This window comes from Hylobates moloch, unplaced genomic scaffold, assembly GCF_009828535.3.
Source record: "Hylobates moloch isolate HMO894 unplaced genomic scaffold, HMol_V3 SCAFFOLD_10, whole genome shotgun sequence".
Lineage (NCBI taxonomy): Eukaryota > Metazoa > Chordata > Mammalia > Primates > Hylobatidae > Hylobates > Hylobates moloch.
Genome location: NW_026652285.1, coordinates 32,529,465 through 32,547,756, shown reverse-complemented (window position 1 = coordinate 32,547,756; position 18,292 = coordinate 32,529,465). Strand labels below are relative to the sequence as shown.

At 38.7% G+C, this 18,292-nt stretch overlaps 1 protein-coding gene across 4 annotated transcripts in view; it reads right to left on the bottom strand.

Annotated features, from left to right (window-relative positions):
• Nucleotides 1-18,047, bottom strand: part of RECK (reversion inducing cysteine rich protein with kazal motifs) — an 88,502-nt gene extending 70,455 nt beyond the window's left edge. For 2 of the 4 annotated variants that reach the window (XM_032164132.2, XM_032164134.2), the window contains exons 1-2: nt 17,871-18,047; nt 2,991-3,049 (exon numbers count right to left, since the gene is read on the bottom strand). In XM_032164132.2, coding sequence (XP_032020023.1) covers nt 2,991-3,049; nt 17,871-17,970 — 159 coding nt within the window. In that variant the 5' untranslated portion in view covers nt 17,971-18,047. The remainder of the gene's footprint in view (nt 1-2,990; nt 3,050-17,870) is intronic. The other 2 variants (XM_058445604.1, XM_058445603.1) reach the window with 1 other exon arrangement.
• Nucleotides 18,048-18,292: the final 245 nt, after the last annotated feature.

The window sequence follows — 18,292 nt, the reverse complement described above, 5'->3', positions numbered from 1 at the left end:
TCCTCTGTCATTACTCATTTTTCCTTTGTCTTTAAACAAGTAAAAACTTTTCATCTTGAAACAAATCTTTACTTCCTGCACTTACTGACTTTTCCAGCTTTTTCCTTTCATTGTACCCATTTCTTCACCAATCAACTCAAAAATATTAACTAATTAGTTTGCATGAGCAGGGACATGAATACAACATAGGCAAATGAGACACGATCCCTATATTCAAGGAATTCATAATATATACAGGTAAGACATATACAAAAACTGAATACATTTTTGTAAGTCTGAAAAATTACATAACTGTAAATATTTTTATTAAAAAATTTTTAATGCCTGCAGTGTGACTTTTAGCTCCATTGCTCCAGTTGATCTAGAAATATTTATTGAGAGTTTTGAGTGTTAGATACTGTTTTAACTGTTCTAGGCACCAAGGAATTCATCATAAACAAAGCAAACAAAAATCCCTGCTGCAGGGAGATGTTTTTAAAATCTCCACTAACTGGCTTTTTTTTTTTTTTTTTTTTTAGACTAAGGGCCTTTTCTCAGATCTCAAACTCCTTGACTTTTCTTTGGCATCTGACACTGTTGACAGTTTCACTGTAAACCATCACACATATTTTCTGAATATTATAAGCTACCAGCCCTGACTTCTTACCTAAATTCCAATTCCAAAAGTTTTAATTCCAAATCCCTATCTTCACATAGTGGTTTTCACTGATAATTCAACAGCTCACCTTCTCCTCAAACCAAATCTTTTCCCTAACCTCCTAGAGTCATCAAGAATGCTATTTACTCAGTTCAAAATCTAAATGTCATCAAGACTCCATCCTGTCTGCATTCCCTACTGGTTGAAGAAATAATGATTCCTCACTCACAGCATTTCCTTCTCTTTGAAGTGAGCTCTATGAGTTTTAACAGCCCTGGTCTCTCTCCACACCCCTGATACACTTCTCCCATGATCAGGATGGCTGACTTAGCTGACCATTGAGTTTGGTAGGGGAAAGTAAACACACGTAACACAGCCCTTACCTCTCCTCCTCTGGGAGTAAGTCTAATTCTGTCACTTAGTGTGTGCCTAGAGATAAAAGTCACATTCGACATCTGTGTAACTAGTAATAAAAGTAATATTTTTGGACGTATCTGCCTTATTTCTCAATTAGTTAAGAACTTGGTTGGGGAAGAAGGGTGACTATAGTATTCAGTTAATTTGCTAAGTTATATAATTTCTAGCATTCCAGATTTTAAGAAATTAGACCTTGCCTGCTGCTGGTGCCTCATTACAAGATACCTCCTAAAAATCATTCACCCTATAGAACATCAGTAGAAAAAGCAAGAAACAAAGTGAAAAGTCAGGCAAGTCATATTTCCCAAAGTAGCAGAGCTACTTTAAAAGCTTCCTTATGATATCATCAAGGTGCCATTTTTGCTTTAAAAAGCTATTCTTCTGGCAGTAAGTGTGCAGCAAACTTAATTTGCAATAGTGATTTGATATGTCACTGAATTCTCTGGTAGCCATTTAGATGAGGTGAATCAGTGTCATGTCTTATAATCAGACCATATCTTGCAAAATCTTTCTACATCTTCATTATTATTACTTATGAGAAGTTATAGTCCCAGTTAAGTAGTTCTCTCAGTTTTAAAAATAACAAGATCCACGTTATTACTTGAAGACTCCTCTAAAAGATGAGACTATTATTTCTTGAGTGCTAAGACTAGACATACATGACCAAGCCTGAAAGAAAGGTAGGGCTTTATGAATGGGTAGTGCTTCAGTGGAACTTTCATAAACAGGTTCAACCAGAAAAATTCAAACCTACAGACAACTTTTAAGAATAGTACAGTGAATACCTACATGGTCTTCATCAAGATGCACCCATCCTTAACACTTTGCAACATTTGCTTTAATTCTCTCTCTATATACACAAATTATTATTACATACTATTATTTTGAAGGACTATGTTAGAATTTGTTATAGACATTATGTTCATTCATTCCTAAATCCTAGCATGTATCTCCTAAGAACAAGGACACCAACACACCCAACCACAATATAATCACCAAATTCAGGATCACAGTATTGGTATAATACTACTATTTAATATCCAGTCTATATTCAAATTTTACCAATTTATCCTGATAATGTCCTTTATAGCAATTTTCTTTCATTCCAGGATCCAATCCAGGATCACATATTGCATTTTGTTGTCACATCTCTTTAGTTTCCTTTAATCTGTAACAGTTTCTTAGCCTTTCTTTGTTTTTATAACACTGACATTTTTTCTTTTTTTTTTTTTTTTTTGAGATGGAGTCTTGCTCTGTCGCCCAGGCTGGAGTGCAGTGGCGCAATCTCGGCTCACTGCAAGCTCCGCCTCCCAGGTTCACGCCATTCTCCTGCCTCAGCCTCTCCGAGGAGCTGGGACTACAGGCGCCCGCCACCACGCCCGGCTAATTTTTTGTATTTTTAGTAGAGACGGGGTTTCACCGTGGTCTCGATCTCCTGACCTCATGATCCGCCCGCCTCGGCCTCCCAAAGTGCTGGGATTACAAGCGTGAGCCACTGCGCCTGGCCTAACACTGACATTTTTAAAGAGTACAGGCATTGATGTTTTGAGGAATATTCCTCAAACTGGGTTTGCCCGACTATTTCTTCAGAATTCAAATTATGCAATTATAATATTTTCCTTCTCAGTGCATCATGTCAGCAGACAATCACTTTGCCCCATTATTGGTGATGTGAACCCTGGACAATTAGTTAAGGTACTATCCAACAGACTTCTCCAAAAACAATTATACTTAATAAATAGTTGTATAACTAGTAGCCTCTATAATTTTATTTATTTATTTTTATTTTTTAGAGACAGGGGTCTTGCTATGTTGTCCTGGCTGGTCCTGAACCCCTGGCCTTAAGCAATCCTCCCACCCTGGCCTCCCAAAGTGCTGGGATTACAGGCATGAACCACTGTGTCTGGCTGCCTCTGTAATTATTATGTAATCTTACCTGTTCACATACATCACGGCACATTTGGTTATCCTTTGAATGATTACAACACAATGCACCTAGGGAGAAAAAAAATAGACATCAAATGTTGTTCCACTGTTAAACAAGATGACTAAGCTAATTCACATGGTTACATAAACCATTTATTCAGTAGATTATTATTATTATTATTCATTTTAACTCAACAAACCTTTACTGAGCACCTATTACAAGTCAAGGACAGTGTTAGGTTTGGGGACATGGTCCCTGTCCTCAAGAAGCTTGCAGTCTAATAGGGGAGACTGTCATGTAATAATAATAGCTACTATTTAGTGTGTGCTATGTCCCAGAATTCGACCAAGTTTGTTGTATGCATTTTCTTATCTAATCCTTACAATTACCGTATGGACTAGAGCTATTATTAAACCAATAATAAAAAGTCAACTGATAAAAAGATAGTGAATTTTGTTTTGAGCATGTGAATCTGAGGTTCCTACAGAATATCCTGATGGAAATTCCAGTAAACTCAGAAATTCAGGCCTGGAGTGCAGGTAAAGCCAAGCCTAAAGATCCAAATTTGGAACTCATCAGCATAAAGGAGTATATGGAAATGAATGATATTGTCTAGGGAGAGTTTCTAGTGAGAAGAGAACATAGCACCAGATTCTAAAGAAGAGCAACATCTGAGATATGGAAAGAAAGGAAAGAGACGAGATGGAATAGTCAGAAAGGTAGGTTAACCGTGAGAGTGGCATCACAGGAGGAGTAGTGTCATGCACCACGAGAGTCAAGTTAGACTGTAGAATGAAAAAAGGAAATGGGTTTACTAATTAGCCACTTGGTGAGCTTCACAGGTACTTTCTATGGAACTGGTAGAAGTGAATGATATTAAGGAGTAAACCACAGGTGAGGAAGTACAGACATCAAAAATAGAGTCATAAGAAGTCTAGCAATGACGGGAAGGAAAAAGAGTAGTAATTATACAAAGATGCAAGGTTCCAAGATTTTCCTCCCTTTTTCAGAGTGGAAAAGACTTGACCTTCTTTACAGACAGAAAAGAGCAGTAGAGAGCTAATGTTCCTCTGACAGAACAAGTCTCAAGAGGACTCCAAAGGGGATAAAACCAAGTGTATATGAGAAGGCATATCCCTGGAAAGAAACAGGGAATACTTCTTCTTCTAAGATATTTATTAACTTAAAAAAATTTTATGAGCAGCTTAAGTACTAGGCATTGATCATCCATTCAAAAAAACATAAGTCTCTGTTCTCTTGAAACTTAAAGAGCAGATATTAAACTATATATGTAATATACACATACATATATATATGGAGACAGAGAGAGAGAATACGAATGTGAAATGGTGGTAAATGTTATGGCAATAATAAAGCAGATTAAAGAGTAAGGAGGATGTGTGTGTGGGAGTGAGTGGGTATTTTATAGGGCAGGCTAGGAAGGCTTCACTGAAAAGGTGTCACTCAAGCAGATACCTTAAAGTAAGGGAACAAGCCACAACGAATTTTCCAAAAGGCAGAAACAGCAAGTGCAAAGTTTCTGGTGTGTTCAAAGAAGAGCAAAGAGTGTGGCTAGAAAAGAATGACTGAAGGGTAGAGTAGGACATAATGCGGTCAGAGAAGGGGACCAGATCATACAGGTCTCTATAGGCCATGGTAAGAACTTTGGCTTTTACTCTGAGAAGGATGGAAAACCACCCACGGGTTTTGAGCAGCATGTCATAATCAGAATAACATTTTTAAAAGACCACTCTGGTTCCTGTGTTAAAAATATAATACACAGGAGTAAGGGAGGAAACACTAATAGGCTATTGCAGTAGTCTTGATAAGAGACTGTAGTGTCTTCAACTAGGGTGGCAGCAGTGGAGATGGTTTTAAGTAGTCCGAATCTGGATCTATTATGAATATAAAGCTGACAGGATATGCTAATGGATTGGAAGTGAAATATGGAAGAAAAAGAATTAAGAATGACTCTAAGGTTTTTGGTCCAACAAAGTGAGAAAACAGAAATATCTAGAAATACCATTAACTGAAATGGAAAAGACTAAGGGAGGAGATCTCAGAGAGAGAGAGATGATCAGAAATTCAGTTTTAGATATAATTTTGAGATGCCTATTATATATCTAAAATAATATACTGAGTAGGGAGTTGAATATATGAATTTGAGAAGACTCCAAACTGGAGATGGCAATTTGGGAGACACACTATGTAGATGATATTTAAAGCCATGACGGCATCTGGGGAGGGACGAGATCTGAGAACTGAGCAATGCATTCCATCCTTCAGAGACAGGTGAGAGTGGTCAATGTATGGGAAGATAATTAAGAGAAAGAATGGTGTCCAAAAAGCCAAATAAAATGTTTCAAGAAGATGTTAACCATGTTAGATACTGCTATCAAGTAATGAGGATTTCAAACTGATCACAGTATTTGGCAATGTGAAAGATATTGATGATGACCTTAAATAAATGTCATCAATGTGAAATAAAGGGCAAAAGCCTGACTGCAGTGAGTTCAAGAGAGAATTCAAGAAAATACAGACAATTCTTTTGAGGAAGTCTACTTTTAAGCAGTGGTAGAACACTGTATAATAAATAATTTGACTGGCCTTTCTCCTTGGTTCCTGGGAGGGAGACTCTAAATCATTGGAATTTCCTGAGTAACAGGAGTGTCTTTGTTATGCTAATAAGGTGACCCATGGTCTCACCTATCAAGCTTGCCCAAACAGTGGCCCATGGGCTGCATGTGGCCCAGGCCCAGCTTTGAATGTGGTTCAACACAAATTGGTAAACTTTCTTAAAACATTACAAGATTTTTTTTTTTGCAGCTCATCAGCTATCATTAGTGTTAGTGTATTTTACATGTGAAATAAGACAATTCTTCCAGTGTGGCCCAGGGAAGCCAAAAGATTAGACACCCCTGACCTAGATAGTTTCAGGACGGGGGCTGGCACATCAGAAAGAACAGCCATGTGTTTAAAGAGCTGGGACTTTTAGCCACATGGGATCAACCTGATCTCCCAACTTCCAGGGATTGAAGGGGGACTGCAGATTGATCTCAACCATATGACCAATAATTCAATCACGTATGCCTATGTAATGAAACCCCAATCAATACTCTGGACATAGAAGCTCAGTGGAGCTTTCCTGGTTGAACACACAGATGTACTGGGAAGATGATGCAACTGATTCCATAAGAGGACATAGAAGCTCTGCATTCCCTCCTAGATCTCACCTTATGAGGCTCTTTATTTGACTGATCCTCCTGAACTGTACCCCTTATATTAAAACCATTATTTAAAGTATAGTGCTTCCCAGAGTTCTGTGAGTTGATCTAGCAAATTATTGAACCTGAGGGGGTCATGGGAACCCTGGATTTATAGCCAGTTGGTCAAAAGTGTGGGTGGCCTGGGGACCCTTGAACTTAAGCTAGTGTCTGGATTAAGGGCAATCTTGTTGGGGACCATGCCCTTTAACTTGCGGGGTAGATGCTGATTCTGGGTGGCAGAACTGAATTACATTATATCCAGTTGGAAGTAAATCAGAATATAGAGAAATGAGGTGGTTCTTGGAAGGGCATGTGGGTTTTAAAAGAGGCACTGTGTTTAGGAATAGGGATACAATAGTGAACAAAAGTTATGCTCTCTAACTTCACCCAGGTTACCATCTGGTAGTAGGACAAAATCTAGACAAGAGTAAAGAATTCAAGGACATCAATAAATTAACAGGGAAATTGACAGCACCTCATTTTCTCAGTGAAATAGTGATTAGATCTGAAAATAGATAGGGCTGAGATAGGGCTGGGGGCTTGAGTTGAAATTATAGAGGTCTGAAACAGCCACTTTGGAAAATAGAGAAAGAAAACAACTATAAATACGTTTCTCAAACCTGTGTTCAAAACAACACTGCTTCATCAACTTAGAGAAAGAAATGTCAAATTAGAGAAAAGGAAAAAGGTTGCCAAGCAGCATTATGGCTCCAGAGGAATTCATAAATTGGCTATAGCGATAATCATCAGAGGCATGTAACTGTTGTAGAGCGCAGAAGACTGAAAAGAGGATAGGGTTGGAATGGTCAGCAGCTGTCTAGAATTGGCAAGTCAAAAGACACAGGAGGGAAAAATACTACATTTCAGGCAGGTAGATCTGGTACAATGGTTTAAAACACCTGTTTTTACATATATATATAAAATATATATATATTTACATATATTCAACCTGTGTGTCTGTGCACGTGTATGCAACATAATCCTCTCTTCAAATGAAATCTATACAACTTCAGTATACATATTAGATAAAAGTAGAACTTTTTTTATTGAAAAGTAGGATTGGTATTGAGGAGAAATGAATGAGTAAACAAATGAATAAAAGAAGTCCTCTTCAGATCTTACCAACCAAGTTTCTAAGTTTTAAACTGGAAATCACTTTTCCATAAAACAATGACAGGGTCTAGGATGTTACTGCCATATTACTACAGTTTAGTTTAGTTAGCTTTTTTTTTTTTTTTGAGACTGGCTTTCTAATATTACTTCTATGTCAAAACATGTCTTGAAGTTCTAAACATTTGGTTTACAAAATTCTGAAGGACACATAAAAATTTCACTACATTTCAGAAGAAAAAAAATGTGCCTTGATTGTAGTAAGGCTGTAGTTACTTTCTATGAAGGGCTAACACAAGGGACGACCAAAGCACTCATGAGGGTTTTCGTTTTTTTTGAGAGTCTCACGCTGTCACCCAGGCTGGAGTGGAGTGGTGCAGTCTTGGCTCACTACAACCTCCACCTTCAAGTGATTCTTGTGCTTCAGCCTCCCAAGTATTAATAGCTGGGATTATAGGCATGCACCACCATGCCCGGCTAATTGTTGTATTTTTAGTAGAGATGGGGTTTTGCCATGTTGTCTAGGCTGGTCTTGAATTCCTGGCCTCAAGTGATCCGCCCACCCTGCCCTCCCAAAGTGCTGGGATTACAGGCATGAGCCACCACACCTGGCCGACACTTTCTTATAACAACTCCTCTGCAATGCCACACCAAACTACATCCATCTCCTAAGACTCTGCTATGTCCCTACCCTCATTAGATTGGGAGGATAGTCAGGAAAAAAGGCTCTCCTGAGTGACACTGATGTGCTCTTTTGAAGAGCTCTAGAAGTTGGCACTTTCTACTACTAGCGTCTAACACAAAGGTCATATGAGGGCAGAAAATCCTGCTGGTCATAATCAAAGATAATTCAGGATAACATATGGTCCCAATAAACAGAAAAAGGCTCAGCAAAAAGTAAACAATCAGGCAGACAGGAGTCTGATTTGGACCTAGGGATTTTTGAAAAACAATTTCTTGGAGCAAAGGTCTATTTAGAACAGAAGCACAAAATGTGTTATAATTAAAACTCCACTAACAGAGGTCTTACTAAAAAAATAACTATAAAAGCCTTTTTTCCAATTTAATGGTGAAGGTCAAATCTACAGGGGAGTATCCCTCAAAGTTAAATTTTTAAAATAATTCTTTTTTTTCATTTAAAAAACCTCAAAAATTTGGAAAACAAGAAGAAAACGAAAAATTATATTTCCACTGTCCTGCCACAACATCTGTTGACATTTTGGCATATATTCCTTCTAGTCTTTCCAAAAGACTTTTTGATACTTCTGACAAAATGGGATGAAAGAGGGCAGCCTAAAGTCTCCTGGTAATAACTTCTTTCCTTCTCCCAACCAAATGTTCTTCTGTAACAGTATATGTCTTCTCTTGAGGGCATTGCTACTCTCCACGAACAGGACAGGGGACCTCTGCTCCATCACATTTTCTACACCCTCTTCTTACCCTTAGCCATTATTGTATCTGCACACATTTTTCTTCCTTTGAAATAGTTAAAGCTCATTAGAATCTTTAACGTTGCATATTTTTCAAGAAATAAATGTCTACAAATAGACATCCATTCATATGACTTCGTTATCAATGGGAGAAGAATTCAAATGCAATTAATGTGGCAATTAAGGGTCTTTATCTTTTTCAGAGCAACTAAAAGGGATTAATTGGGTCATTCAACTATTACAGTACAAATAAAACAAAACAAAACAAAACTCTCCCAGGCCTAATGCTTTCTATAAGATAATGAATTCTGGATATATTCTGGGTTTATAATTTGATCCTAATATATTCTAAAAGAATAATAGTTTAAAACTCTGCTTATTTTCGTAAAATGGAATTGAACAGATAAAGATGGAACAGTTCAAAATAAAATGTGATACTGCTATGATGAAAATAAAAAACACAGGTGTTATCTTCATTAAAGACATCAGTATGAGTGTCGTATCTTGCATTCTTATTCCAATAGTCTGTGATTATAAAGTAAAAATTAAAAATTGATTACTGAAGGCCACATATTTTGGGCTTAAGAAGGTATTAGTGTAGCCTGAAAATATGCAAGCGGAATTATCCAATAATTAGAAACACCGAGTTTCAGCTGCTGGTTTTGGCCATGTGTATACTAAAGACAGGCAAGTAAGCAGGAAGCACATGCTCCAGCCACATGCAGAAAAACGCAGCTTCTAAAGCCAACTAGCTTTAAAAAAACAAACACACACCCTAATCCAAAACTAAGAAATATCCATAGAATTATAGGATTTTTGAAGTTAAAAGGGATTTTGCCACAGATGTCTCACAAAAGCTATAATTCAGTTGGTTAATGAAAAGCAATTCTTGTTTCCTAAAAAAAAAAAAAAAAGATTCCCTCTAATTAATGTCTCCCTAAAGAACAACTAAAACAGTGTGTATGTGTATAAATATATATATACACACACATATACATACATAGATGTGTGTGTGTGCACGTGCACTGAGTGTGTACTATACACTTCAGGAGAAAAAAACTAAATCTGAGTTGATACTGGAAAAAGGTCATTCTAAATTTAAAAAACTAATTTAAAAATCTGTTTTTTTAATGTAAAATCTTATTTTTAATCAAATTTTAATTTTCAAAATAACTTGGAAAATGACAATCACTTAAAAAACATTTAAATGAGAACTGCAACTTTAACTTATAAATACATTCATGCAATTGTCACATATAACCCTTTAAAAATATACATGTGGGTATATCTGCTTAAAGTATACAGTCAGCCAAGGAAGCACCAAAGAGTGAGAGGATTACTCACATACCCACCACCTCAATTCAACATTGCTAACATCTTGTCATACTGCCGTATCTATCTGTATGTATGTATGGATAGATACATAATTTTTTTCGCGAATCATTTGCAAGTTACATGTATCGTTCTCCACTGCTTGCCTCATATCGCACTGCTGCAGCAGCCAATTATATTAAGTCAATTGTAGTACCAATATGACTGCCAGATTATTTTTTTTAACAAACCTTTCATGACATCCCTCTTCTAATCAAGGGCCTACAATGGCTTCCTGCTATTCCAATTCTAAAATTTCAAAGTCTTTCTCTAGCCTTCCCTTCCCTAAACTTCTATTACTTTTAGCAAAGAAAATCTACACTTACCTAGAACACAGTCCTCTGCCTGAAATGCTTGATGCCCACTTCCTGCTGACTCCAAACATATTGCAAGGCTCAACTATCATCTTAATTCTTAGTAAGCCTTTCTTCTCCAACAACTCTAGGCCATGTTGATGTTTTTGTTATTTAAGACCCTACTATTCTAGTGAGAGTTGGAAACTTTAACACTTAACTCTTCTCTAATCATTTCATGTGGGTTCTCTTGGTATCCCCAGATTGATTGTAAGCTTCTTGGTACAATTAGCACAGTGCTCAGCTCAAAAATTAGATTCACTGACTAATAAGGAATAATGGGATTCCTAGCCAGAGCAAATAGACAAGAGAAAGAAATCAAGGGCATCCAAATTGGTAAAGAGGAAGTCAAACTGTTGCTGTTTGCCGATCATATGATCGTATACCTAGAAAACCCTAAAGACTCATCCAAAAAGCTCCTAGATCTGATAAATGAATTCAATAAAGTTTCAGGATACAAAATCAAGGTATAAAATCAGTAGCACTGCTATACACCAACAGTGACCACTCTGAGAATCAAATCAAGAACTCAACCTCTTTTATAATAGCTGCAAAAAAATAAAATAAAATACTTAGGAATATACCTAACCAAGGAGGTGAAAGACTTCTACAAGGAAAACTACAAAACACTGCTGAAAGAAATCACAGACAACAGAAAACAAATGGAAACATACCCCATGCTCATGGATGGGTAGAATCAATATTGTCAAAATGACCATACTGCCAAAAGCAATAGACAAATTCAATGCAATTCCCATCAAAATACCATCATCATTCTTCACAGAACTAGAAAAAACAATTCTAGTTCCTAAAATTTGAATTTCAATCCTAAAATTCATATGGAAGCTTCAAATTATACTATAAGGCTATAGTCACCAAAACAGCATGGTACTGGTATAAAAATAGGCACATAGGAACAGAATAGAGAACCCAGAAATAAAGCCAAATACTTACAGCCAACTGATCTTCAACAAAACAAATGAAAACGTAAAGTGGGGAAAGGGCATCCTACTCAACAAATGGTGCTGGGATAATTGGCAAACTGTATGTAGAAGAATGAAACTGGATTCTCATCTCTCACCTCATACAAAAATCAACTCAGGATTGATCAAGACTTAATTCTAAGACCTGAAACTGTAAAAATTCTAGAAGATAACATCGGAAAAACCCACCTAGACATTGAATTAGGCAAAGACTTTATGATCGAGAACCCTAAAGCAAAAGCAACAAAATCAAAGATAAATACATGGGACTTAATTAAACTAAAAAGCTTCTGCACAGCAAAACAAATAATCAGCAGAGTAAACAGATAACCCATAGAGTGGGAGAAAATCTTTGCAAACTATGCATCTGACAAAGGACTAATATCCAGAATCTACAAGGAACTCAGACAAATCAGCAAGAAAAAAACAAACAGTCCATTAAAAAGTGGGCTAAGGACATGAATAGACAATTCTCAAAAGAAGATACACAAACGCCGACAAACATACGAAAAAATGCTCAACATCATTAATTACCAGGGAAATGCAAATCAAAACCACAATGCAATACCACCTTACTCATGCAAGAATGGCCATAATTAGAAAATAAACAAATAACAGATGTTGGAGTGGATGTAGTGAAAAGGGAACACTTTTACATTGCTGGTAGGAATGTAAACGAGTATAACCACTATGGAAAACAGTAGGGAAATTCCTTAAAGAACTAAAAGTAGATCTACCATTTGATCCAGTAATCCCACTACTAGATATTTATCCAGAGAAAAAGAAGTCATATGAAAAAGACACTTGCACACGCATGCTTATAGCAGCACAATTGGCAACTGCAAAAATATGGAACCAGCCCAAATGCCCATCAATCAACAAGTGGATAAAGAAAATGTGGTATATGTGTGTAGCAGCACAATTAGCAATTGCAAAAATATGGAATCAGCCCAAATGCCCATTGGATAAAGAAAATGTGGTATATGTGTACACACACACACACACACACACACATATGCACACTATGGAATACTACTCAGCCATAAAAAGGAATGAAATAATGGCATTTGCAGCAACCTGTATGGAGTTGGAGACCATTATTCTAAGTGAAGTAACCCAGGAATGAAAAACCAAACATTGTATGTTCTCATTTATCAAGTGTCAGCTAAGCTATGAGGACACAAAGGCATAAGAACAGTACAATGGACTTTGGGGACTCGGTGGCAGCAGGGGAAGAGTGAGCAGGGGGTGAGGGATAAAAGACTACACATTGGGTACATTGTAGTGATGGGTGCGCCAAAATCTCAGAAATCACCACTAAAGAACTTATTCATGTAACCAAACACCACCTGTTCCCCTAAAACCTATTTAAAAAAAATAGGTAGTAATATCCTATAGTTATACAATGCCTTTTTAACAGGAAAAAAGTACAAAAAATTTTCTCTCATTATATTAATACTATTTCAGTACCATATTTCATATGGTAACTCACCTATAATTTAGAAAATAACATATGATTTTTAAATCAAAAGATAAATTGGACTAAATCATACACTCAGGTAAGAGGCAGGCAGCCAGTTGGTGGTGGGCTCTGCAGCTATAAGGTCAAGAAGAGCTGAGGCTAGGAAGCTGACATTTTATAAGGGTGTGGAAACCATGTGCAAAAAAAAAAAAAAAAAAAAAAGGAAGCTGATTGAGGGAGAGAGGAAACTGGAAGAGATGCACAGAGAGAAGCCATGTGAGATAGAGACTGTCTCTAAAAGAACACACGGGAAGTCTAATTTCCCGTCAGTCTTGGTTCCTGTCAACTTTCTAGTTCCTGTAGCAGTCCCTGAGGTAGAGATGTGCTGAATTTCCTACCACTGGCTTTCCATGTGATTTCCTGTTAAATGCTATATAATCAGCCCCCTAATCCTGACTTATTTTGGGTTTTGTTCCTTAGAGTCAAAAGAACTGTAACCTAGACATTCATCATTATGAAACAACTAAAGCAAATGACTCTTCTAAAGTCCTCTTCCCAGAGGCTAACAGTCAGTATTTTTAGATAATTCCCCTCCCCACTGCAGCAGGGCTCCCATCTCTAAACAAAGGATCTAAAAGTATAGCTCCCAATTATCTCATGGTCAGAACACATCTCTTAATACTCCACTTAGAGTCTTGTTCAAGTTATCTATGTGCTTTACAGCATCCATCATACTATGTGCTATATACCTGATGAAACCACATGCTTTTTCCTCAAATATATTCTTCAGATTTAGGATATAAATAGGTATGTACTAATATAACCACATAATATTAGCAATGTAGGTATTAAACATTTTGGGGTGATATTTCCTGTCTGAATTTCCCACCAAACTTAAGCTCCTATTTTTGCTTACCACTTTATACCTCTATCACAGTGTCTGTCAGTATTAATAGCTTAATAAATATTTGCTAAATGGATTACTCACAAGTATGGAATTTGGCTTACTAAGCAATGGCCCTAGTGTGATTATTACTAATATTCATCCTAAACATGTACAAAAATAGAACTTTTTATTCTCTCCTTTCCTTACCTTCCAACCCTCCTCCAAAATGCTCTTCCTCCAACTTCCCTACTTCAGTAAATGGCATCAACTTTTATTAAATTGCTCATGATAAAAAAAAAAACCTATGAGTAATCCTTAATTCCTTCTTCCCTTACTTCCCACGTCTAATCCATCAGCAATGTATTTTAAATATCCCCTCTCCTAACTCCACACCACTCTACTCTTAAGTCAACTCTTATCTCCTGCTTGAACTACTGCAATGGCCTTCTAGTCATCCTGCTTATACTCTTACCCCACTACAATAATTTTTTTCATTCAGCAGCAAGACTGATCTAAAATAGAAATAAAATCATATCACTCTTACTTAAAACTCTATTGGTTTCTATCTGTGCGCAGAATAAAATCTATAATCCTTATGTGGTTTTTTGCAAGGCTCTGCACCATCTAGCCCTAGGATACTCTGTTGGTCACTACATTCTAACCATATAACCTTTTGTTCCTTATGCCTTAAGGCTTCTGCACTTCCTGGACCTCACCCCTGTCTTTCATAAGAATACCCACCACCTTCTCAGCCTTCAGATCTCAGTTCTAAACTTTACCTTCTCAAAGAGGCAGCTCTTATAAACTCTTTTGAAGTTCTTTTACATAAAGAACTACTCATCCTCCATTCACACAATTCTCTGTGTTAGCCATTTGGTTTAGTTCCTTCACGGCATCCTTATCATACCTAGAAATCATTTTGTTATGTATTTATCTATTTATTGTCTATCGCCTCTCTCCCAGAATGTAAGCTCCTTGGAGGAACAGCTCTGCACCTAGAACAGTGCCTGACATATAATAAGTACTCATATAGTATTTTTTGGATAAACAAACCTCATAGTATCTCTTTTGTTCTTTTAAAAACCACATTTATAATATATAAAAATAACCTCCTTGACCTCTTCCCATTTTTCTACAAGTGGCAGGCACACAGTGAAAAGTATGATTAATGAAAGATTGCTTAAATTTATGGATGCCAGACAGAAACTTTTAGCTGCATACCAGAATAAACTGTCATATCTGGTCTATCACCAATCCTAGCTCTTTCTACAGTGTGGGCCAAGATACTTCTTTGGTAAGAGAATCTGCTTCTTATTACTTTGCTCCAGATAGGCGTTTGCTTTTTCTAACTTAAAATTCATTACATTCTTCTTCTGGATTCTAGGTTTACCATTACCTAATTCCTTAAATGTCAACTTACTGAAACCTGGCCCTTAAAGTTATATCCTTCCCTCTTTTGTACTATTACAAAGCAACTTACATAAAAACAGAGCCATTATCAGGTGCCATGACACACGATGCTGATACTGCAGGATAGGGTCCCTTCTCATCCTCCAAAGAGAAAATCACTGAGCAAGTCATTTCACTTTCACACCTCCATCCCCCAGGAATAGGAATAATTAAGGTAATAAGATTTGCAAAGTTGTATAATAGAGGGGGTCAATAACCTGCAAAGCCTTATACCAGAGCAGACAGAAGTACCCAATCTTGGATGTGGTTAAGAAGGGAAGGAAGACTGAGCAGGAATACAAGCAAAGCCTTCACTAAATACAATTTTATATTGTGTTCTTAATTCTGTTTAGGATTGAAAAGCATTTTCTATACTTTCTACAATTCACAGTGGAAGCCTTTGTCCATTATATTACTCAATGTCCTTTAGTAAGGAACCAGGCAATACATGCTTCCTAGAATTTAGTATAAAGAACACGTCTCACTTTTAGATCAAACTTGGAATTTTTTTTTTTTATCAAACAATGCAAACTATATGTTGTCATGAACTTTTAGAGCTTAGAAGGGCCTTTAGAAATCAACTAACCCAGCATTTTCTGAAGTGCGCTTTAGGTGTTATGAAGAAAAAAAGAATTTTATGAGCAAACGAGTTTCTTTCTTTAACAACTTCATTGAGCTACAATTTGTATACCATTAAATTAACCCTTTTAATATGTACAATTCAGTTGTTTTTAGTATATTCACAGAGTTGTGTAGCCATCACCACTATCTAATTTTAGAACATTTTCATTACTCCCAAAAGAAACTTCATACTCATTAGCAATCATGCCATTCCCCCGGCAAAAAAGTTTCTTGTTTTTTTTTGTGGTTGTTTGTTTGTTTTACCACAGGAATCCTTGGACCCTTTATTGTGAATCTAATGTGTTTTGTGAATTTATAAGACAGGGTACCATATGCAGTATTTCCCGAACATACTTAATAGCTAATATTTCACTGCTTACTACGCTAAATGCTGGACATGTATTACCTCGATTCTCATAATAAAATCTGTGAGGTACCATTTACAATAAAGGTGGCTATTTGAGCACAAAAAGATTAAAGCTAAGTAATTTGCTCAATGTTCTTAACCATGCCACTGTACTACCTCCTGCAGAACTGACTGGTTGTGGGAGGAGAATGGACAACTAGTATTTCATAATTTTTTAAGTGTTTCAGTTCAATCTCTTTTAATTTAACAGGGAGAAAAATGGGGCCCAGAAAAGTAATCTGATTTAGCCAATACACAGCATTTTCTCTTTTATTCTTTGGGATAGTTTACAGCTACATTTGAAACCTAGCTATAGTTAATACCCTTGTTGGAACTGACTTTGCTTTTTTTTTTTTTTTTGAGACAGGGTCTCACTCCCGAGGGCAGTGGCACATCACTGCAGCCTCAACTTCCCGGGGCTCGAGCAATCCTCCTATCTCAGCCTCGCAGGTAGCTGGGACAACAGGCATACACTACCACGCCCGGCTAATTTTTGTATTTTTAGTAGAAATGGGGTGTCACTATGTTAAGCAGGCTGGTCTCGAACTCCTGGGCTCAAGGGATCTGCCCGCCTCCACCTCCCAAAGTGCTGGGATTACAGGCGTGAGCCTACCGCACCCGGCTGACTTTGCTTTTTTTTTTTTTTTAGGTGGCTCTCCCTGTCTCCCTGTAAGCAATGCACTTCACCACTTTTGCATGCACACATCCTAGCCATCTTTCAATGTCTAGTACAGCTAGGGGGAATCGCTCCACTTTCCACTCATCCTAGGTCGATGTCCTCTCTCTCCCTCTGTGCACTCATACACGGCCCTTCATTTCCTCTGGACATTTCTGCCTTGAATTCGAGTTACTTCAAGCTCCTGCTGTACCCCATCTCCTACCGAGAGAGCTTTTGGAGGGAAGGAGTCGGCGTCCACTCAAAAGGCCAGCAAGTGAGAAGCAATCAATAATCACTTAACAGTTTCCTATCCATCCTTGGTTTAGTTCTTGTAGAGCAAGAATTCCTCTCCTCAAGCCTGCCAGCCCCCGGGGGGCAGGGTTTACTGATTTTTAATGTCTCCTACCCGAGTCCTGGACCCACCACGCGGGCTGTGGGGACCGTCAGTGCTCACCGCCACCAAGGTCGTTCTGAACCAAGTGCGGGTCAAGTAACAAGTAACAATAACTAACTGGGGCCGCGGTAGGGCGGCTGCGTATCCGAAATCCCATCCAAACCTCGCGACGATCCTGGGCGGGGGCATCGCACCCTTTTCTGACAAGCACCAGAGGCAAGCGAAAGGGTCAGTGCCGAAGAGGGGGCCCGTGTCGGTGGCTGACAGACCAAGGCCTCGAACCCGAGTCACCGCTCAGAAGATCTTGGGGCGGAGAGAGTTCCTCACTCGCCCCGCCTCGGCACCCGCCTCTGGAGCGCTGAGACCTCGGGTCCCGGGGTCACCGGACGTGGGCAGGGACTGGGGGTCGCGCGCACCCCCGCCCCCTGCCCCGCGCCATCTTGGAGCGCTGAGGCGGCCGCTCCCGACAGCTTCGAACCGTTGCTCCGGAGGTTACTCACCCGCACTGCCCGGAGCCAGGCCCCCTGCCACCTCCGCGACCCCCGCCACGGCCAGCAGAAGGAGCAGCGCGCCTCGCAGAGAGGCCCGGACGGTCGCCATGTCCGGGCCGGGCGGCTCCAGAGCCGCGGGATGCTCGGACCCAGCTTGGCCGCAGCCGCTACCGCCGCTGCTCGCGCGAGGCCCCGCCCCCAGCGCCCGGTCCTTTGGTGATTGGCTGCGGCCTGCTCAAGCCCCGCCCCCTGCCTCACAATGTTTCCAAAACCTCCCGGGGGCGGGAACGTGCCCCGTACCGGGGCTCTTTGTTATGGCCCAACTGTGTGTCGGCTTCTGCCCGGAGTCCACCAGCCCACGTTCTCCCAGAGTGAAGTCAGAGGATGTCAGAGCTGGGAGAGTCATTAGAAAACCCCTGCCACCTCCTGAG